Here is a 23,143-nt window from a genome sequence, read left to right as displayed (position 1 = left end):
TAATTGTACTTTACCATATTATGTTTATATGAGGATTAGGCAGTGATTGTCCCTACCGAACTACTAGCGCTGCTAGTGAGTGATTTTTCGTACTTCAGGAAAAAAGTTCATTAACAAAACATATCAATTATGTAATAACATAACAATCATCATTTGTTTTATGAAACGAATAAATTACATTGCATCAATTTTCCTATGTGAAAAAAATTGGACTATTCTACTTTTTCACAAATCAAAGTTATGGCAATTAATAATCAAATCAATTTCAACAGGTATGGATTCTACCAACTTTTCTCTTCCTTTTCTGGTTCCTGTACACGAACAGAAGGTTGATCTATATATTATACAAGACCCTTCCGAGAGATCTCAAGTAAGTTTATTTTATATATATATATATATATATATATATATATATATATATATATATATATATATATATATATATATATAAGTATATATATATAAGTATAAGTATAAGTATATATATATATATATATAAGTATACTTATATATATATATATATAAAAAATTTTCAATTATATCAAAAAATGACATACATGTGCTTTATAATATTGGTGAACTCATTTTTCAATGCCAAGTTTCGTTAATTGAATTCCATCATCAATATATGCTTCAAACTATTGTTATAACACATAGTTGACAGTATCGTTAATACATCACATTGAAAAAAAGACAGTTGTGAAAAAAAATGTAACGAAATAATAAATTATAGAAAATGAACACCATAACGTTACATTTTTTAAGTTACCGTCTCACGCGATATCGCATCAAATGTTCAAATTGTCTTCCATCATTTCTCAAACAAATACTTGCTCTAGAAATAATGTGCTTGTGGCAGTTCTCTAACATCTGTGGAGTGATAGCGATGCAAGCACTCCACAGATGTTATTATTTTCAAATTTTTTTCTGATCTGTTCTGATCTTTTATGAAGCCCCACAAAAAAAATCCAAAAGAAAAAGGTCCGGTGAACGTGGAGGCCAATCAATAGGACCATTATTTCCTATCTAACTTCCTGGCATTGTAGTATTGAGGAAATCTCATATTTTCTTATGAGGCTAAGTGGCAAATCTTCTAATAACTCAATTAGAGTCCCTGATAAGAAATCCAAGCATAATTTTCCGGTCAGAGATGTTTCAAAAAAGTGGGGGCCAATAATTTTATTATCAAGAACAACAAGCCATACATTAGCACCATATCTCTCTTGAAAATTGGTGACTCTATGTAGATATTAATTTTCTTGTCGTCAATGATAATGTATATACCTGTTCAACCATCCATTATTGGTAAATGTACTTTCATCACATCACATTTTTTTTACAAATTTCATTATCTTGGCGAAATTTTCTAATGAGCCATCTACAAAAAACTTTTCTCCTGTTGAAGTCCGTTAAACGCAAATGATGAACTTTCCTGACTCGATAAGGCTTGAATTTATTTTTCTTCAAAATTTTCCGTACAGACGTAGTGGATATGACCGAATTATGAGCAATCTCCATCAGATATCCTTCCTTGTTCTCAATTTTTGAATTTTCCATAAATCGTAAATCAAATCAATGTCACTTTATCACTATTGTAAATCTTCTTTGGACTCACCTAAAACGTCGATTTCATTATCGCCACCACATTCAGTAACCGTACATTTTCTTTCAGAGAGTGTTTTAAAAGATCCATGATTCCGTAAACTATTTTCGATTTGTTGAAAATATCTATGATTAGGTTGTCGTCGTTCAGGATACAATTCCTATAACATTGCAAGAGATTTGGTAGCATTCCTCAAACATCTCGAATATACAAAAATCATATCCACTTTTTCGTCATTAGAAAAATTAATGTTTCTCCCTTAAAATCGTTCAACGTTTTGAATAACTTTTATTTTGTGTGTGACAATTAACTTGACATTCACATTCATGTATTTCATGGCTTACTTCATAAAAAGAAACTATCACTTATCATGTTCCTCGTGAAAATCATCTATGACTTGTTTAATACAGTATTTTTATTATTTAATTCTTGTTGATATCCTCATTTTCTGAACAGAAATTTTTGGGTAGCTACAAATTTTCAAAAGACATTTGGAAATTATGAATGGCTTGGTATTGATACAAAGTATCTCTTTTTCTTCAAGACGACCCTAACATAAATTTAGTTGGATTTCAGTGAATACAACTATTTAGAATCTCAACGAACAGAATTATCGACTGGAGAACCCTGGATTTCAGTAACATTCGAAAATTCGAGCTCTTAATAAGAAATTATAGTGATGATGTGGTTTCGGGAAGAAACGTCGGAAAATATAGATGTTGTGATATATCAACGAATTTGTAATTATAATGACTACGAAAATGTATAAAACTATACAGGTTCGTATTTAAAATATTTGATTTCTCATTGAATAAAAAAGTTAAATGATAGAATATCGATGATGTGGTTTCGGGAAGAAACGTCGAGAAATACATATGTTGTGATAGGTCAACGGATTTGTAATTATAGTGACTACGAAAGTGTATAAAAAAGATACAGGTCCGTATTTAAAAAATATATTGATGATCGAATTCAATGAACGAAACGTTGCATTGAAAAATTAGTTCATCCGGATTATGAAGCACCTGAAATAAAGCAAAAAGTTTCCTTGACATTTTTTGATATTATGGAAAATGGAGGCGGTAGAGCAAAAAAAAAATCTGTCATTTTCAGTTTTTTACAAATATCTCAGAAACCGTTGATGATTTTATTGATCTGAAAATACCAGTCTGTTGCATCCCTAAATAGGTAACTTTTGTTCCATTTAACCGTCCTTGTAAGATCTACCGTTTCGGTAGAGAGATAGCAATAGTGGTATCAGCTGAAAAATTGGGCCTATAATATATATATATATATATATATATATATATATATATATATATATATATATATATATATATATATATATATATATATATATATTTATTTATTTATTTATTTATTTATTTATTATTTTATTTCTATATTTCTTCAAGAGCAGTATACCGAGGTGCAAGAGGTGTTTACACTCTTATGTGGATGAGAATAAATAAAGATACTGTGCCGAAGATCTTCACAAGAGTGGCAAAGAAACACCCTAACAAAGTAGCCCTATATTATGAAGACGAAGCGTGGACATTTCAGCAGGTAAGTAAATGAATTCTTTGAATTATAACATGCTCCCCAAATGTGAATTTTACAACCCATCCATAAAAAACATGAATTCATTATTAGTTGAACATGGAAAATCTCATCAATTGAACTCATCAATTGAATCAATTCCACTCCAGAACAAAAATATTGTTTTCTCAACGTTTGTTTCAGTAAGCAAGTTAGTATCATCAGGAAATTACTGAAACCAACAGTTTCAGTAATATACATCTGAGCAAACAGTCAACTTCCATAATCAGTGTAGGTTTTCGTATTATCAGATTGTTTCAAAAGTTTTGTCCGTTTTAATATCATGTGTTTTTGTGGCTCCATACTATTCGGAATATACTGATTGATAGAGAATGTTGTAACCTATACATCGATGCTGTTCATTTTCTCCAAATTTCATTTTTTTTTTACCGCTTTTCATCTTATCACTATATGATGTTAACCAATTTTCGGCAAATTTTTCTCTACGAATTCCAATTGAACCGAAGCGCTGCCAAACAGCCGAAAAATGAACTAAGCATTTGGCAATGATAGTATTAATAAATACACTGTTTCCTTCCCGAGATTTCAGCCTCGAAAATGAGACCCTAATTTATCAACCTACAGAAATCAGGACGAGGATTTGAGAATCCTGGATGATATATGATGGAATTGGCCGATACTTGATGAAAATCCATAACTAACGTATTCAAAAAACACTTTATTGTGAGATTTTAAGTAAACAGTTAAAATAAACGCAACACGTGTTTCGCCATACAATGGCTTCTTCGGGCGTGTATTTATTAACTATATTCTACATATTCAATGCTTAATATGCTTGAAGTACCTACATTTCAAGTATCTGATTTTTACCTAAGTGTGTAATGAATTAAATTACCTGTGCTTATGTCCCAGTTTACACTAAATGAAACGAGATTGTTAGAAAAAGGCCTCAGTCATGACATAAAACCATATCTAACCTTCAAACATAAAACCATGTATTAATTCTACGACCATAGAATATTTAGGTATAGAAACGGAGCTGGCTCTGAGAGGTATAGTCGAAGTAAACGATATTTTGCATACTTAAAGTTGTCGGCACTCTCACAGAGTGTCGGAGCATAGGTGAATAAGAATCTACATCTCAAGTTTGGTTTCGAGGGAAACAAACTATTACAAGCAACATAAGATTTGACCGAAATTCCTTTCTCAACTGTACGTAAAATAGTCAAAAACAAAGCTTATGAACGCAAGACGTGATGTGATACAGGATTACCAAAACATTCAGATGTTTATCTAATAAAATCATTGAAAAAAACAAATATACGACTGTTACAAAAGCAATGAGATTCCTACAACTGAAATCATAATGATGAAATTGAATACTTCCGGCCATAACGTGAGCTGCTGTACAAAACTCTTCAATATTGGATAAAGAAACTAGGATTTAGATTTAAAATAATAAACAAATTTCAAGCAGATATGGAAAGCAGAAGAATAGTGGAATTGCTAAACAAATACTAAGATTGAATAACTAAATATAGACAAGAACAACGGCAAATTTTCTATTTGGACGAAACTTGGTATGACACTCACGACACAGTTACGAAAGGGTGGACTGATGGTTCGAGAATATGTACACCTACCATGCCTGCAAACAAAATTTGGTAAGAAGGTGATAGAGTCAATTAACGGAGAAGTATCTAATATTATCGAAGAAGACTGGCAAAAAAGGATTGAAAAAGTAATTTTAGCTGAAAAATACTATATTGAGATTGGACACTTCCATATTAATGGTGGAAATAAATTCATTATTGATTTGAATGATGAAAGTGATATTGAAACAGATATGGAAAGAGAATTATCACAAGCTTTCGGAAAAAAAAATTGAAATCTCCCCGAACGAAGACGCCATCAATTTTTGAATGTCAAGGATAAACGAGACTTCTCAAGGCGGTCAATTGCAAAGCCAAGCTTCGACAGCGATCGCCGAACGAGATTCGTCTTCTCATTTTGACTGCAGCTTTCACTACATGGCAACTAGATGAACTTCTGATCCAACAGCGTTGTTTTGACCTGTCAAGTTTTCATCAGGAGAAATATCAACTCCTTTACTTTCAGTTTTGTTCTTTCTAGCACAGTTCAGTAGTTCAGCCTTGCACAACTGGCGGTTCGAAACAGGGCTGTACGGTGCTGAATCACAAATTCGTCTTATGCACAATTTTTGCTGAGATGTAAAAGAGAAACAAATGATTCAATTTGCAGGCAATATTTGTCAATACAAATTACTGACTGATTAGTTCTTCAGTGCTATGTATTACGCAATAACTTTTCAAGGTTAACTTCTACGTTTACACTTCAGCAAAGTATCTATTGAGAAGTAAATCCAAGAAAGTATACGACACAATGTAAAAAGAATTCGTGAGGTGGTGCAAAGGGAATAATGTAAAAAATAAGAACTAGACAGAGGGAGTACTTTTTGCCTATTTTCTGGAGAAATCTGAATATCATGAGCCCTCATATTATTCCATGCTGAAAGCTACTTTAAATGTACATGATGATAGAGATATCAGTAGATACGCAAGATTGATAGCTTTTTATGAGTTACCTATAAGTACAATAGATATATTGACAGTTTGATGATGGTGGTTGATGGATTCTCGACTCGTTATGTGCACTCCTGTATAATTCAGATATGTTTCAATAATTTTGCATTTCTATCGATTTAAGAATGAAATTCACTTTAGCGTCGGCTCAACGATTTTACCGCTTGCCGGGCGATAAAGTAGTCCGCAGGCCCTAAGTGCTATTTTACGCCCGCAAATACGGGCGATAAAGTGCTACTTTACGCCCGGTCGTACATAAAAGAAATTATAACGATATATTCAAATCGATTCTATCAAAGGCATTTTCTAAATAGGTGTTATAAAATTATTGCAGTATTGTACCTAGATTCATTTGATGAACTGACACTTCATTGAATTCCTCAGCTAGAAGATTTCAGCAATAAAGTAGCAAACTACTTCATAGCTTGTGGCTACAAAAAAGGTGACAATGTTGCTCTTTTACTCGATAATAGACCCGAATACCCAGGTATATGGCTTGGTCTCTCGAAAGCAGGTATTGTAACAGCACTGCTGAATACGAATCTCAAATCTGGACCGTTGCACCATAGTATATCAGCTGCTGACTGCAGAGCTATCATTTTTGGATCGGATTTTGTAGATGGTAAGTATTGATTTATTCACTGGGGTGATTCACTGGGGGTGATTTCCGTTTATGTTGGAACTTATAACTGCTATTTGAATCATTGGATCAAACACAACACAGTCAACCTACCAATATGCTATGCAATTTTTCCACTCATTAAAAAATATTTAAGAAAAATCAACAACAAGAAAGATAATAAAGTACACCTTATATACAGTTTGTCAATAATAGGAAACAGTTTCAAAATCTTAATTTGAGCTCACAGCCCAGTCAATCGAATTTGTCTGTTGTGAAGTGAGCATCGCGGGTTAATCGAGTGTACACTCCGAGCAGAAATACAGCGTATAGGGTACAATTTGAGTATTGTATGTTAACCAGGATGGAGTTTAAATCAAACCAAAATCGTAAAGTGCTGACAAGTCAAACGAGAGAAGTTATAGCCAATGCATTTTTTTATGCAACGAGAAGCGGCAAAAAATAAACCTATAAAGGACTTCTAAAAAGTTCAAGAAAAAGAGACTATGGCAATTGGCGTAAGTTTAAGCAGTATTCAAAAGATTTCAAAAAAAAAGAAATCGATTGAGAATGGAGAAGCCGCTGCTTTTTTGACACCAAATATAAAAAGAAAGAAAGCCGCAGCTAAAACTAACTTAGATGGTTTTGAAAAAGGATTGCTTCGAAGATTTATTATTAATTATTATACTGTCGATAAAAAGGTTCCAACTCTTCGGCGCATACATCATAAATTTAAATCCGAGCATAACTATGCTGGTTCCTACGAAAGTTTGAGAAAAGTTATGCATGACATGGGATTTCGTTGGAGGAAAACGAAAAATTATCGAAAATTATTAATGGAAAAGTTCAGTTAAGAGCGAAGTATGAAAAAATTTTGAGAAGAAAAGCGACACATAATTTTCATGGACGAAACCTATATTCATTCCTCGCATACCCACATAAAAACCTGGAATGACAACACTAGTGTAGTATCAAAAGGGCAAAGACTAATAATAGTGAATGCGGGCAGTGAAAATGGTTTTGTGAAAAATGCTTATTTGAAATTCAAATCAAATATGAAGTCAGGTGATTATCATAACGAGATGAACTTCATGAATTATATAAAATGGCTATAGGAGATACTCATTCTTCATTCACCACCAAAGAGTGTCTTAGTGACAGACAATGCTCCATATCACAATGTGCAGGTAAATATAAGTCTCCTACTTTATGTAATAGAAAGATCGAAATGATGGAATGGCTAAGACAACGAAATATACCTTTTACGGAAGATCAGTTAAAAATTGATTTGTATAGTCTAATTAAAATTCATAAACTGCGATATAAAATGTATAAAATTGATGAAATTATAAGCGCCCACGGCCATACCGTCCTAAGGCTTCCTCCATACCACCCTGACTTAAATCCTATAGAGTTACTGTGGGCGTCTTTAAAGCAATATGTTGCATAAAGAAATGTAGATTTTAACTTGACGACTGTGGAAAGATTATGTGATGAAATTTTTAGTACGTTTTCTGAAATTGAATGGAAAAACGATGTGTGTTTTGACCCACGATTGTTTTATCGTGAGTATGAATGCTCAATGCACACAAGAATTACAATAACTCCCAATGCTCAAAGTTTTGAATAGTTTTTCATGGAAAAGGAAGCAACATTAGATTTCATGGTAGACGACATGATAATCAACTTGCAAGAAGATAGTGACACTGAACCAGATTACATCAGTTCAGACCTTAGCGAAGATTCATCCTCCGAAGATTAAGATAAAATATTTTTTCATTTAAATTTTTGCGTTTTTTGCCTTTTATAATGTTTTGCCTTGTTTTGTTTTTTTTTTTTGTAGTTGTTACGATCTTTATGGAACGCCGTTTTAATTTTTATTGTCACAAATATTCATTTCTCAATTTATTCAACTAACAATTTATTTGTTTGAATTTAATTGATTCATGCATTTGTTCGACACATTAAAAACGATTGTTCGCAAAATTTGTTCTATTTTAAATGACACTTGATTTAAAATGTTACATGAATTAATTTGTTTGATGAAAAGTTGCGAACAGCTATAATATAGATTCATTGTTTGAAATTTTTGGAAGTAAATGTTTGTTATATATACTTTTTTTGTAACTATCGAATTATTTACTACAATTTCTGTGAAACATGAATAAATTGTTTGTTGATAATTATAGTTACATGAATTGAAACGATTGTTGATAATTTTAATTCGGCGCTAGCATCGAGAGTATTCTTGCAGCTGAATTTTCAAATCTGGCAACATGATAGTCTAGTGATAGTAACATAATATTCCGTCCGACCGCAGCGACGAATAAAAATTATCAACAATCAATTTAATTCATGTATCACCTAAATGCAACAGTCGAAACAATTCATTTTTACAAAATACCAATAGAAAGTAAAACGGCGTGCCTTTGAAATGAGCTGAATCATTTTGTTTGTTGAATTTCAGTGATACATGAATTAAATTGATTGTTGATAATTTTTATTCGGAGCCACGATTGAACGGCGTTTTGTGGTACTATAAATGAACTAGCATGTTGCCATGCCATGCCATGAACTTGAAGTTCTTGATAAATCCGCGCGATACCAGCACCGAATTAAAATTATCAACAATCTTTTTAAATGTATCTTTCAAATACAACAAACTTTTTAAATCATAAAAAATTTGATTCTTTGTCAGAAATTAGCTTTTTAAAAAGATTGATGAAATAAAATGATACTTGCTTGAGAATGTTTTGCATAAAAGTTGTAACCAAATTTTTAACTGAATGCATTAAAGTGAGTGTTGGAAATATTCTACACTTTCAATAAAATTGAAATATAACAATCTTTATTATTCATAAAAAAATATTTAGTATGGAAAGTTAATTTGCTATATTTTCAGACAAACGAAAGTTTTTTTTTATTACCAACAATGTTTCAAGGGAAAACTTTGACAGTCATTTAAATATATTTATTGAAATTTTATTCCCAAACTTACTTTCAGAAAGTGAATTTGAAGTTTCATTATAATTCAACTAACATTTTATTCAAAAGTCAAAATTATATGCGGAATTGAAACGTTTGTTGAATTTACTCGAATAATAACATTCCATTGACTGTTGAATAAAAATGTTTGTTTATTGGTGAGTTGAACTATATGTATATAGATTATTTTTCAGCATAATATATAGTAAATTGGCGTTCCATTTTCCAATACTCTGAAACAATATTTTTCTTCGGAATCAATAAAAGCTTCAAGTTATTTCATTAGTCTTTTTTATCCAAATAACAATTTTATTCACGTAACATTTTTTAATATAGAACAAATTTTGCGAACAATCGTTTTTAATGTGTCGAACAAATGCATGAATCAATTAAATTCAAACAAATGAATTGTTTGGTGAATAAATTGAGGAATGAATATTTGTGACAATATAAAGTAAAACGGCGTTCCATAGATCTTAGAAATTTCTCGCCGTATTTTGCGTTTAATTTAAGTATAAAAAATGTACATATTTGAAAGTAAAATAAAAGCAACCTTCTAATTCAAAGCAAGTTTTATTTATTTATTCCAAACATTTCTCCGATTAATGGCATAACCATTATTCATAATTTTTCAACTCAAAAGAATATCAATCCTCATTTCCTGTCTTGACCAAAATTATTTTGAATTCAATAATGAGATGGACTAATAGTGGGGACTTTTGTACGTTGGTTTCACAATTTATTCAGGAGACTGTACATCTACACTAAGCAGAGACAACTTTAATCGCAAATATGTGCATCTTTGTTCCACCGAATGCTTTATTGCAGGGGAGCCCACGATGCAAAATGGGGATTTACTCGAGCGTCACTGAGACATATCAGGTTGCAAAGCTTAGATGATAAGAAAAAAAAATGTTATATAATATATACCTTTTCATCGGTGGGGGAAGCGGCTATATATTTTTAAATATGTAAAAAAATACTGTTGCATGGACATACTCGAGGGCGTCAGATATTGATAGCATCAATGTCCTACGTATTTTTAATAATGTTCGTATGTTAATCTGATCGTTTGCATGATGTGGGTGGTTGTACGTAAGGGTTAAAAGTGAAAAGAAAAAAAATTAATCGAGCGCGTCAGATTTTCTAAAGGTGTTAAGTGCAACAACGATTTCGATTTGACGCAAACTCGCGGCCATTATTATAATATGCAAAAAAATTCGCCATTTTGAAATACTCAAGCGCGTCAGATTAAGATATATATGGTTGATATTTATGTTTTAGACGTGCTGTCTCATAATCTGACGATTATCTAGAGGGATTCGCTTAATCTGACAAAAACAATATTTTTTTAAATTTTGTTTTAAACCATTGAACTTAATTAATTGAAAAGCTCAGGAAATTGCATGCAGATGAATAAGTGTATGTTTTTTAAGTAGAATACTTGTATTTATAAGAAATTAATTTTTAAAAAAATGCTCAAAAAAATTTAATTTTTCATAATCAATTGATTAGTTCATAAAGAAAAGAGGAATGAAACTTTCTATGTTTTTAACCACTTTTATTTGTAACTATTTGTAACAATATATAAGGACATTTTCAAACTCATACAATATATAAGTTTGAAAATGTCCTCATAGGATGAAACTGCAGTAACGTTAGTTATAAATAAAAGTGGTAAAAAACATAGAAAGTTCAATTTCTCTTTTCTATGTTATGATTTCCTACCACTTAGTAACGGCTACATCCATCAATTAATTGATCAATTAATCATCTTCATCACGAACTAGTATCTGTGATTAGCTGTGATGGCGTCATGGCAACAGAATTCAGAGTGGGGACGGAGTGAGAGAGTAATAGATAGAGAAAAAGTGAATAGAGAATAGAGGAATAGAAACTCGTAGAAGGAAATATAGGTATCACACACCTGCACGCATTAAACTTTATCAACGAATTTTTGTTATTTCGGCTTGCGGAATTCGTCAGATTATATATTTTTCGTTATCCTTGAATTATTCCCTTCAAAATAAAAAAAAAATAGCTACGCTTGAGAATGTCGAAATGACGTTATTTTTTTACAACTTTGCTGCCCTCCCCTTCCTTTATGTCACTCTCAAATTGTCAGATTACTAGAATATACACTTTTTAGCAGGTAATTAACTCACCCTACCTCAATCTGACGCGCTCGAGAATTTCTGATGATCAGTTTTTTTTACTAATCTGATCCTTTATCCCTAACAGGCGGCCTTATATATGGGGCTCATATTCGGTGGAGGTACTCAACCGGGTACAAGGTATCCCCCCGTTTATTAATCTGCCGCGCTATAGTAAATCACAAAATCCCCGCTTGGGCTCCCCTATCATTATAGCTCTTCCTTACGCCCAGGCATCAAAAATTTCACCCTTTTTCCTATTCTTGACAAACTGTAAGTGACTTGATTCCAATCTTTTGGAGACATGATTCTGGTCCGTAATTTGAACAAAATAATCCTTTAATTCAATATATGGATATTACCATTTCAATCTCTGTAGATTTTGTCCTCAGATTATTTCATTGATATCGAAAATGTAAAGTCGAAACTGATAAACCCTAGGTCAATGTTCTATTGATCAGTTCAATAGCACTGAAAGTTTCCGTAGGTTATCACGAGATAAGTGAGAAAATACACACATCAATTTTATCAACTAGGGACCGTGGCGTAGCTTGAGGGGGACGGTGGGAGCCACGGCCCCAGGCGGCATTCTAAACATTGACTGCATTGGAAAAACTAATTGAACCAAATGCAGGAAGTTTATCAGTCGCTATGCAATCATTTATATTTTTAAGTTACTTCAGCTTCTGGTATCCGGTACTGCGTGAGATACTGCAAACCGAGGAACTAGATGAACTGAGAATGGGGAATGTTCCTCAATTTGGGTTATTACAGCAAATGCAAGTTTGAACAAAATTAAGTTGAGTTCAAATCATGAGTTTTTCAAATTCATTTCGAAAAGTATTCAAATTGATGTTTCAAATGTTGGGTTTTAATTTTTGAAGGGATTTGTTTCTAATTCACATATCGGCAACAGCGCCTAGAATGCTAGATCGGAGTTCAGGTTAGTAGTATGTTAGAAGAAGAAGAATCATGTTAATAGTGTCAAATTAAGGCAAAATATAATTTATAGTTCAATACCACCTCCACAAGCCTCATAAACAACAGTTGTTTTGTTATTTATTTATATAGAGGAAGATAGGTTATGTGCACAAAATGTCATATGTCTCGGAACTTAAATAAACAGAACAGCACGCCTCTGAAATATGTCATCTTTGTTTGTGTGATACAGGTAACAGATTCATTGTCCTTCATCAGCTATAACCGATGTTGCCAAATGGTGAAATAGAAACGAATCCCTTTAAATGTTGAATGCATTATTTCATTTCTCCTTTTTGAGCATTTGAATAATTTTTTAAAGAAAAAGGTTCAAATGGTAAGTTTAAAATGCGTTGTTTTAGAGCTCTTTTATGAAAACTACTTGATTTTCGTCAGGAGGAACATTTCCCATTAACTGTGGCGAACAATGTTCACTTCAGTAGAGAGAGTGATTGCTGAAATTCGTGATCGATTTCAACAGATGTAAAAACTAGAGCAAAAATATGTATTTAATGTCTGCAGTAATGCTGGGATTTTTTTTCAACAGAAACAAGGGATCCTACTTTCTTACAAAATATTTGCAACGGACTCTTCATTTGTTTCAAAAAATAAGATATTGAAAAAAATTGTAAGGACGCTAATTTGTGAAGATAACAAAGTGTAGTATGTCCTGAAATTAAAATGGATCATTGAATGGGTTGAATAATGAGTGAAATATCAATACATAAAATCAAAAAATAAAAAATATTAAGATAAATGATGAAAAGAATACAACAAATTCAAAATGATGGCAAAATAAGTAAGCCGATTTCAAAGCAAGCGATTACACGACGTTTCGATTGTTGGTACCCACAATTGAAATCTTCACTTTTATTATTTGCATATAGTTGACATTTCACTAATCCATTCATTACTTCATTTCAATTTCAGGTTATATACTATTCTATATAATCGTCGCCTTGAATTACTTGAATCAACTTATCAGTGAATTTGGACTTTTTTATGCGGAGTAATGATGAAAGACTTATACAACATTCATCTTGAGAGAAAGGTTCCTAAAACTGTATGGCCTAGAATTTCTTGTGCAATCGTGTTTTCTTCCACTGAAAAGGTCTGCCTGAGCATATAGTTTGTGCTCTATAATTTTTTTAGGACAAAACACAAGCACTACGAGAAAATCATTGAGGCGCAGTTAGAGCGGTGCCTGTGCGAAAGTAGCGATTCACGTTGGATTTGAATCGCTGAATCTATAAAAGAGAGACAAAACTCCAATCTTTCTTCGATGTTCCAGAATTTGAAGGTTGCAAGTGATCTTTGTGTCTCCAATCAGGTGGATAGCTCTTTCCTGGATGGAATCCAGCAGCTTCAGGGTATTCTTAGGAGCGGAGCTCCTAATAAGGAGGTCTGAGCTGAGCTTCATACAGCATCAAAAGTTGCTGGGGACAGTTTTCTGGTTCGGAACAGTATTCCAAGCTTTTGAGAAGCAGCCTTTGCAATTTCAGCGACATGATTGTGCCAAGACATATTGATATCCATTTCAACCCCCAACAAATTTATCGAAGCAGAAAGATCCTCATTAACATATGCAACCTTCTGCTGCCGGTGAAGATGTCCATCCGTAGTCAATATCTTGGAATTCAAATGGAACGGCGAGACAAGTGTGTTGTCGTCAGCAAAATAATATATTGGATCCTTGGTTTTTTCCAAAAGAGTTGGAGACAACATGGATCCCTGGAAAACACCAAGCGTTATTGGTAAAAGTATTTGAGAGATATTCATCGACGACCACTTCCAGGCAACATTTTTTCAGATGCAGGAGATCCATACACAAAAATGATTCGACAAGCCATAGCATCGAAGTTTGGCCAGCGAAACCTCATGCCACACACGGTCAAAGGCTTCAGAAATATCAAGAGCAACAACTCTTGACTGTCCATATTCCTTGATTGCGTTATTCCAAATATGGGTGACATAAGATAGAAAATTGCCTATTGATCTTTGTTTCCGAAAGCCATATTAATGATCGCTCAAGATGTCAAAGCCTTTCAAATATTTAAGAATATGGTGGTTATAGATTTTTTAATGTTTTTTAGAGCACTGACAGCAAGGCGACTGGTCTATAGTTATTTGGAAACTCTTTCTTGGAATTTTTGGGAATAGCTGAACAATCTTCCCACAAGACGGAAAAACTCCTTCCTTATAAGACAGGTTGAAAAGTCTGCAAAATACTGGTGCGAGTCCATTGGCGTACTTTTTAAGTACGATGACGGGTACTTTTTCAGAACTAGACGCCTTGTTGATATTGAAACGTTTCGAAATTCGCCTGACCAGACGTTGTCGAAAAGTAATTTCCGGCATTGTGGATTCCAATGTGGGTGGTGCCTTTTCCAGAAAATCGACTGTGAAGTGGGATGCAAATGGTTCAGATAGTAGATTTGCTTTTTCTATGGATGTTGTTGCAATTGAATCATGCTTTCATAAATGATCTAGACCATCACTGGAATTTTAAAAACTGACTCTTGATTTCGTTTATTGAGTGTTACATTCTTCCTTTTTCTTCCTCTGTTCTCAATTTATTATGTTTGAAAGGCTATGCCACCTAGAATTCATTGAATAATAATAGTAATAAGGTTTGTGAATAGTAACCATCTAGTACTACGAATTCTCTGAGAAAAAAACGGAAACTTGGCCCCAATAAGGTGCATTGAAAAACACCGGGCATCTAGGATCTGGATCTGATAAATAATTGGGAAACAAAATGTACCTTTTTCTGCAAACCTTAACAGATAATTTCCTTATAGGATAATGTGACATTATTTTCAATTTTTCAGCTATCGAGGGTATAAAATCGAAACTAGATGGATTCGAATTCTTTCATTTCCCCACATCCGAAACATGTAATACTGTAGCTGGAGCAATCGATCTCAAAAACCAAATTCGAAACCAATCAGTAGCATCCCCTTCGGAGCATATTTCCCAGACGGACACCAATGACACTATTATTTTAATGTATACTTCTGGTACAACGGGCCTTCCAAAAGCGGCTAGAGTTACACATTCCAGGTTAGTATAATAACAATTCATTTCATAATTAGGTCAAATAGAAATCATTTCGTCATTAACAAATACAAATAATTATCGGAGATGGTGTATAAATTCATCAAGTCACGAGTGCAGAAGAATTTAAAAGATGAAGTCATATAAGTTTTTCATTCGTTGGTTCTAAGAAATAAGAGAGCCCGTACACGTGCCACATTTTGCGGTCGGATCGACCACACAATTGAAGTCGCGTCCCAGCGAACTCAAGCCGCCCATAAGAAATACACGTACCCGGACGTAGGTACACAAAAGTCAAAACAGGCGTCTGCAGTCAACTTGCTGCTGATCTCCGCCAAGATGGCATCGCGGCATCCGCCGTACACTAACCACAAACTTGCAGTCGTACCCAACCGCGTACACCGTCGTGTACTTTTTCTCATATTGGCCTCACAGCATTCAATTTTTGATGTCAGTTGCCTCAACTGCAAGTGTGGTTTATATGACCGCAAGTCGACCACAAAAATGTGGTTGGGTCAACCGCGAAGTGCAGTCAACGTGGCCACAATGTTGTGGTTGCCTCAACTGCAAATATGTGGTCCGTGTACGGCCGGACTTAGATTAAAACAAACAAAAAACATTGAAAGGGGTATATTTTCAGAAGCGATTAGTTTTTGGGGAGGAGGATTGTTTTTTCAGTTAGTATTTGAAAATTACTTATCTCCATGATCTTCAGATCTGTGTAAAGAGTTCATTTCGAAATTAATTGCTTTCTTCCTTTTTTTGAAAGATTCTTGAATAAATGTGGAGGAGTAGAAAAAAAACACACCTCCACATAGAGTATTTTCAACACAAAAGCGAATGAAAATGCCAAGATTTATTGCTCGGGATTCGATGAAATTGAAGAAGGTCGTTTTTGCCTGGCCTTGATTGGCGAATTCTACCGGTGAGAGAGTTATCGAAGTGCTTTGAAAAGATGGTTAGGTTAGGTCCAAAGTGAGTTGGTTTATTCGACCGTCAACTGCAACCCGCAAGGATTTATTGTGGCTCACACCTATTCACCCTCGACCAAATCAACCCAGCTTCTTAACGAAGCAGATTCGTTTGTATGGTGAGTGGTCAATCAGTTCAGATGGTAAGAGTACGGCTCTGCCGAACTCTAAAAACCTGATTCGGTCGGGGCTGGCACAAAATATGTGCTCTGCTGTTTCATCATTTTCCAAACGGAATCAATCCGAGTCTCTGCATATGATGATTCAATTGACAGTGACCTGTAAGAAGGCCTGTTAGACATCGTAGTTCATTCCTACTGTAGTTCAACAACTTCAAAGGGCGAATAAACACCTTGGAGTGAGCCAATCCTGGAAGATTCTACCAGAAGTCCATAAATCTTCTTGCATCCAGGTGTTCCATCTTTGTTTGGCAAAGCCTAAAGCGGTGCCAATGATAGGTTCTGGTCCGATGAAACTGCTTACAGCATTCTCCTTTGCAAGGGAGTCAGCAGCTCCATTGCATTTCAGGTCACTTTGGCCAGGAATCCAGACCAGAGGCAATCTGTTAATCTTCCTATCGAGGAGATTCGTTTTTGAGAGAATCCCATGTATTTTCTTATGGCGCTTCATTCTTGTGATTTTTGGACCTCTGGCTCAGTTCTCACAGATTGGAAAGGACAAAGGTCCGCGTCTCGTCTTTGCCAGACATCCATTCTGTGTGAATTGGGCCTGAGACTTCCAGAGGCCACTCCTTCAATTTTGCCGTCATACAGTCGACCAATCAGAAACTCCCGCGCGTACAGCGGGAAATTCAAATCAGTGATGAACAAACTTGTTCCTAGCTCAAAATCCCATGTATTTTTTTATGACGCTAAATTTTTTGCAATTTTCATTCCATCCTTCTCTGCATCGATTACGTCACACGTTTCTCTCTCCCACTCTCCGAAACACACCTACTTCGAGTTGGGTGTTCCACAAGGTTCCGATCGGATTTCATGAAAATTGTAAAAAGTTTAGCGCCATAAGAAAATACATGGGATTTTGAGCTAGGAACACGTTTGTTCATCTACTGATTTGAATTTCCCGCTGTACGCGCGGTAGCTTCTGATTGGTTGACTGTACGTGTGAGCGCTGAAAGTCTAAGGCCCAATTCACACAGAATGGATGTCTGGCAGAGACGAGGCGCGGACCTTTGTCCCTTCCAATCTGTGTGAAATGGGCCTGAGGTCCAAAAATCGCCAGAATGAAGCGCCATACGAAAATACATGGGATTTTAGGCTGGAACTCTTGCAGCTATATTACTTTTGACTCTTTATTTTCAGATACATCATGGCCACAACTGGTGTAAATGTTCTTCCAAATCTCAATAAAAATGATATATTCTATAACCCGTTACCGCTATATCATGGCAACGGTGGAATTGTTGGAGTGGGACAAAGTTTATGTTTCGGAATAACAGTGGTAATACGTAAAAAGTTTTCAGCTTCAAACTTTTGGACTGACTGTAAAAAATATAAATGCACGGTGAGTACTCAAAGTTTAAATCCATCAGAAAATATGACAGTGAATTCAATATTTGATCTGAAAAAAATTCGAGTAATAGTACTTGATATTTGTTATTGGATTGTTTCAAAAGTTTTGTCCGTTATTATGAATGTACTTTAAACTGTAATATATCAGTGAATTCTTATTCAATTTAATCGAAATCAGCGGCAATTCCGTTAGCCTAAAAATGGGGTGGTCGTGATTTTTATGAAGGCGATGAAGGACGTTAGTTCTACCGGCGAGGAAGTTATCGAATTACTTGAAAAGATGATAGTCGGTTGGTGAGAGGTCTAGAGAGTAGGGTGGGTGAAGCAGACGCTCAATTTAAGCCATCAAAAACCGCATGTGAGCCGACGTCCAGTTTTTCCGTCATCCCATGCAACGTTTGTGATGGGTCAGTCTCCACCAGAGTCCTCAATTCCACGCCCTAGATAACTGTAGATCAACCACTTTTGGACTCATTTTTGAGGCTACAATCTTTGGAACGAAATTTCGCAAACCAACTACTTGAGTCAATTAGTACCAAAGCAGATGAGATCATAAGTTACAGTTGCCAGAATCTTTCAAATATTTTGGAGGCAGTAGATAGCAAACTCAATTCTCAAATCTGAACATTTTTTTAGATGTTTTTCTTTGGAATAGGTATACCAACGAAGTATTGAAAAGTACGATCTTTCAATGCAACCATTGATAATGTGAGTTATATATTTGTCAACGGGCTACAGAATAGTGAAATGTTTGATTTTATACAGGGTGCTAATTAAGTATGTACCATAAATTTAACAGACGATTCTTTAGGTAATTTTGAGACGAAATGTTCATATAAACATGGATCTGCAAATCCTTCGTTCTCAAGATACAAGGTGTTAAAATAAAAATAAAAAAAAGTTATTCCTAAATATAAATATCCTTCGCCTGATTTTGTTGTAATTTGGCAATGATATTTATAACATTAAGGAGCTAATTTAGCCCGAAAATAATTCAATTTATTAAGTCCAGTAGCGTCTCGAGCGGGATTTGAACGAATATTTTTGACTTAAAAATGTACGCCACTGACTTTTGTGCAATTTTCATTATTTCTTTGGATTGAGCAATTAGAAATACAACTTTTTTGTCGATTGAATTTTTTTCGTATCTTGCTTAGTTTTTAAGAAAAAAAAGTCGACCTAATTGCATATCCCTGGACCTCACAAGGAATAATATGAGGAATTAAATGTTTCTTTTGGAAATTATTATTTTTACAATTTTTCATTACTAATTATATAACAATAACAACAAATATTAAATAACATTAACATCTAGACTAACGAATTGCACTAAATTAAGTGTTGGAAATGGCCTCCTTCGGCTTCAATACAACCGTCTAGCCGCCGCATCATTGAATTTCGCACTCTTCTGAAAATACCTGGCGTATTTTTTATTATGTCACATGAATTATTCCGTAAATCCTCTTCACTTTGAATAGCAGTTTTGTATACCAAAGCTTTAAGGTTTCCCCAGAGAAAATAATCTAAGAGCTTCATTTCGGGCGAGCGAGGTGGCCATGGGGTGGGCCTGCTCTCCCAATCCAGTGATTATAGTAATTTTTATCCAAAAATTGCCGTGCGACTACACTAAAGTGTGGTGGAGCACCATCGTGCATGTACCACATACGGAATCTTTCCATGACTGGAATTTCTTCTAAAAGTCCAGGTAAAATAAATTCTAAAAACCTTCGGTATTCTTCTCCATTAAGTCTAGGTGGGCGGAAGTGAGGCCCAATGAGATGGTCACCGACAATTCCCACCCAAATATTGAAAGAAAACTGTTCTTGAAAATTATTTTCTATCAAGGCGTGTGGATTGTTTTCGGCCCAAATGTGATTATTGTGGAAGTTAATAATTGAATTGCGAGAAAAACAAGCTTCATCTGTAAACAATATTCGACTTAGGAAACATGGATTTCTTCTTATTTTACCGCGTAACCAATTAGAAAAGCTAGTCTTACAGGCAAATCTCTGCGCAATAGAGCTTGCACACGTTGCATGTGATAGGGATATAGTTGCTGGGCTCTAAAAATCTGCCACACTGTGTCATGGGTGATATTCAGTTCTTCAGCTATTTTCCGAGTACTGGTATGAGAATTTACTTCAATCTCATTTACTTAAAACAGCTTCTTCAATTTGAACTGTTCTTACCGTTGCTGGCCTTCCAATGACAACCGTCGATCTTTTTAAGCTGTCTGTTTCAGAGTCGTGCATGAAGACGTACAAAAGTTCTTCTATTAGGCACTACACGCTGAGGAAATCTTTCATGGTAAATGCGTCTTGCAGTATTCGAGTTTTCGTGAGCCATTCCATAACAGAAATGCATATCTGCCATTTTACTGTTAGTAAATTGAACCATGTTTTACAAAAATGGGTCGAAAAATAACCCCTAAACACACTTTTTATAACAATTAAAAGCTTATAAAGTTGACAAGAACTGTCAAGTTGTTTATTAAATGCTGTTATCGTTTATGGTATTATTTATGGTATTTTCAGAAGAGTTCGAAATTCAATGATACGGCGGCCAAACGGTTGTATTTCCAACACTTAATTTAGTGCAATTCGTTAGTCTAGATGTTAATGTTATTTAATATTTGTTGTTATTGTTACATAATTAGTAATGAAGAATTGTAAAAATAATAATTTCCAAAAGAAACATTTATATTCGTTCAATTCCCGCTTGAGACACCACTGGACCTAATAAATTGAATCACGTTCGGGCTAAATTAGCTCCTTAATGTTATAAATACCACTGCCAAATAACAACAAAATTAGGTAAAGGATATTTAAGATATTTACGAATAACTTTTTTTTATTTTAACACCCTGTATCTTTAGAACATTTCGTCTTAAAATTACCTAAAGAATCGTGTGTTTATGGTACATACTTAATTAACACCCTGTGTCATCTACTCTAAATGAATTAGTCTTAAAAGAATGTAGAATATCATGAACTTCTTATATCGTGATCAAGTGAAAAGAAAATTTTAATTGTCCGCTATGAAGTAAGTTACTGTACATATGTATTTTCAAATCGCAATCATTAGAAACACTTTGCATGCAAGTAATATAATGATAATAATATAAAAATATAGGTTTTGGCTTCCTACTTCTTCATCTTTATACACAAAAAATGTGGAAATATTCCAAAGAAAGGAAGAAAACAATTATTTTCAAAATAAAATCTTCACAACGATGTGTAGATCATGCAAAGAAGTATATTCAGAAACAAAACTGAAAGAGTTTATTTTGAAATTAATTGCCATCTTTTTTTTCTCGAAGATTGCCATATTTTTTCTTTATAAGGATGGAGAAGTAGAAAGCCAAAACTTAAATTTCTCAAAAAGCAATCTCTCCTGAAAATATACCCCTTTCAATTTATGAAAATACAAGGGAGGTCCCAGAAGTACCCGACCCAACAAAACAAACACGAAAATTTTGGAAAAAAATGTATTTATTCTTCAATCTCCTTGCAGCCCTTTTTCAGCGACGTTCGAAAAGCTCGATACCGTTTGATCCAGAAAATAATGTGCATGAGGTAGCAATTCAAACTTTAATTCATTAATTTCATTCATTCGTTCGCTATTTCTGACTGCCAAACAAATACTAAACAACGTAGCGTCTTCACTTATTCTTTATAGATTGTGTACTTTTTAATACAGTGATATTCTTCGAACAACTACCGCCATCTCTAGGTCAGCCCGGGTACTTACGGGACCACCCTCGTATAATGATTTTATAATCATTATTTTCCATTAGTATCGGGAATAAAAATAAAATTGCTCTTTGCGAGTTGTATATGAAAAATACAGTAAGTTTTCATTATGTTATTTTTCTCTTGGCTTCAATTGTCCTTTTTTGTCAAGAGAGGAGGAGTATCTTGCCTTGTCTTGACCAATATCTTGTCTTGTCAAGATACGATTTATCATCTTGTCTCGATCGAAATGAGAAAAGTCTAGAGACGGGATGGGAATCTCTTGTCTTGGTTGCAACACTATTTTCCGCTTTGCTCAAGACAGCACTTGTCTTTTCTTTCCACATGGATGATGGAATATCAGATGTTAATGATAATAATTCAGAAAATTCAGTTCAATTTTTCTTCATCTCGTTCGGCAAGATTCAACTCTATACAAAATGAAATCACATTTTCTGCACATATGCCATAAATAGTTGAGTCATTGTAATGAAATACTTAATTTTCTGACAGTGACTGACTCCTTGCTTTTGTTCAAACCATTTTTATTATGTTTTAGGTAGGTAATTACATAGGAGAAATATGCAGATACCTTCTCCTAACCCACAGAAATGGTAAGACGGTAGAACATGGAGTCAAGAAAATGATAGGGAACGGTCTGAGAAAAGAAATATGGGTTGATTTCATGAATACCTTCAATATTCCCGAAATTTACGAGTTTTATGGAGCTACAGAAGGAAATGCAAGTTTGAGTGAGTATACCTGGAGTCATCAGGTAGAACAACTGTACATTTCAACAAAACAATCATGATATGATACCTTTTCCAACCTGAAAAAAATATGATTGATTATTTCCCACAATGCACAAAAATGACGAAGTTTAATTCAAGGCAGCTTTAACAAAGTTGTACGTAAATGAAACCAGAGCCTATAAATAAAGCATTTCTGACCCAACACCAGACAGCGCTGTTTTGGCCCACTGTTGGTCTCATCAGAGGTGCTAAACTGGGCGACGAAAGCAATGCTGTACTCAACTGTCCTTAAAGAACAAGTATGAGTACGTAGAAGCTAATATAAAAGATAAACGACACTCCCCAAGGTGGTCCGTTGCAAAGTCAAGCTTAGACATCGAACGCCTAGGAAATGTTCGTACCCTGTCGTTCACTGCACTTTTTACTTCAAGGCAACTAGTTGAAAAAACATAGCCCAAACAACGCATTTGGGATCCAACATCAAACAGCGCATTTTCGACCCGCCATAGGTCTCATAAGGGGTGCAAGGCTGAACCATAGTAAAAATCAACCAGTCGACTCCTACTACTTTCATTAATAAATTCACAAAGTTCTCGGTG

At 34.3% G+C, this 23,143-nt stretch overlaps 1 protein-coding gene across 2 annotated transcripts in view; it reads left to right on the top strand.

Annotated features, from left to right (window-relative positions):
* The window catches only part of Fatp3 (Fatty acid transport protein 3), a 58,217-nt gene that overhangs the window by 21,706 nt on the left and 13,368 nt on the right, over positions 1-23,143 (top strand). The window contains exons 2-7 of one of the 2 annotated variants that reach the window (XM_074186435.1): positions 273-370; positions 3,019-3,169; positions 6,151-6,388; positions 15,333-15,564; positions 17,852-18,053; positions 22,352-22,544. In XM_074186435.1, coding sequence (XP_074042536.1) covers positions 273-370; positions 3,019-3,169; positions 6,151-6,388; positions 15,333-15,564; positions 17,852-18,053; positions 22,352-22,544 — 1,114 coding nt within the window. The remainder of the gene's footprint in view (positions 1-272; positions 371-3,018; positions 3,170-6,150; positions 6,389-15,332; positions 15,565-17,851; positions 18,054-22,351; positions 22,545-23,143) is intronic. The other variant, XM_074186436.1, reaches the window with a different exon arrangement.

This window comes from Leptinotarsa decemlineata, unplaced genomic scaffold, assembly GCF_025532065.1.
Source record: "Leptinotarsa decemlineata unplaced genomic scaffold, Ldec_3_MD MMD2_tig00078422_RagTag_RagTag, whole genome shotgun sequence".
Classification (NCBI taxonomy): Eukaryota; Metazoa; Arthropoda; class Insecta; order Coleoptera; family Chrysomelidae; genus Leptinotarsa; species Leptinotarsa decemlineata.
The sequence above is the reverse complement of the archived record's forward strand: the minus strand, read 5'-3'. Positions and strand labels throughout refer to the sequence as shown.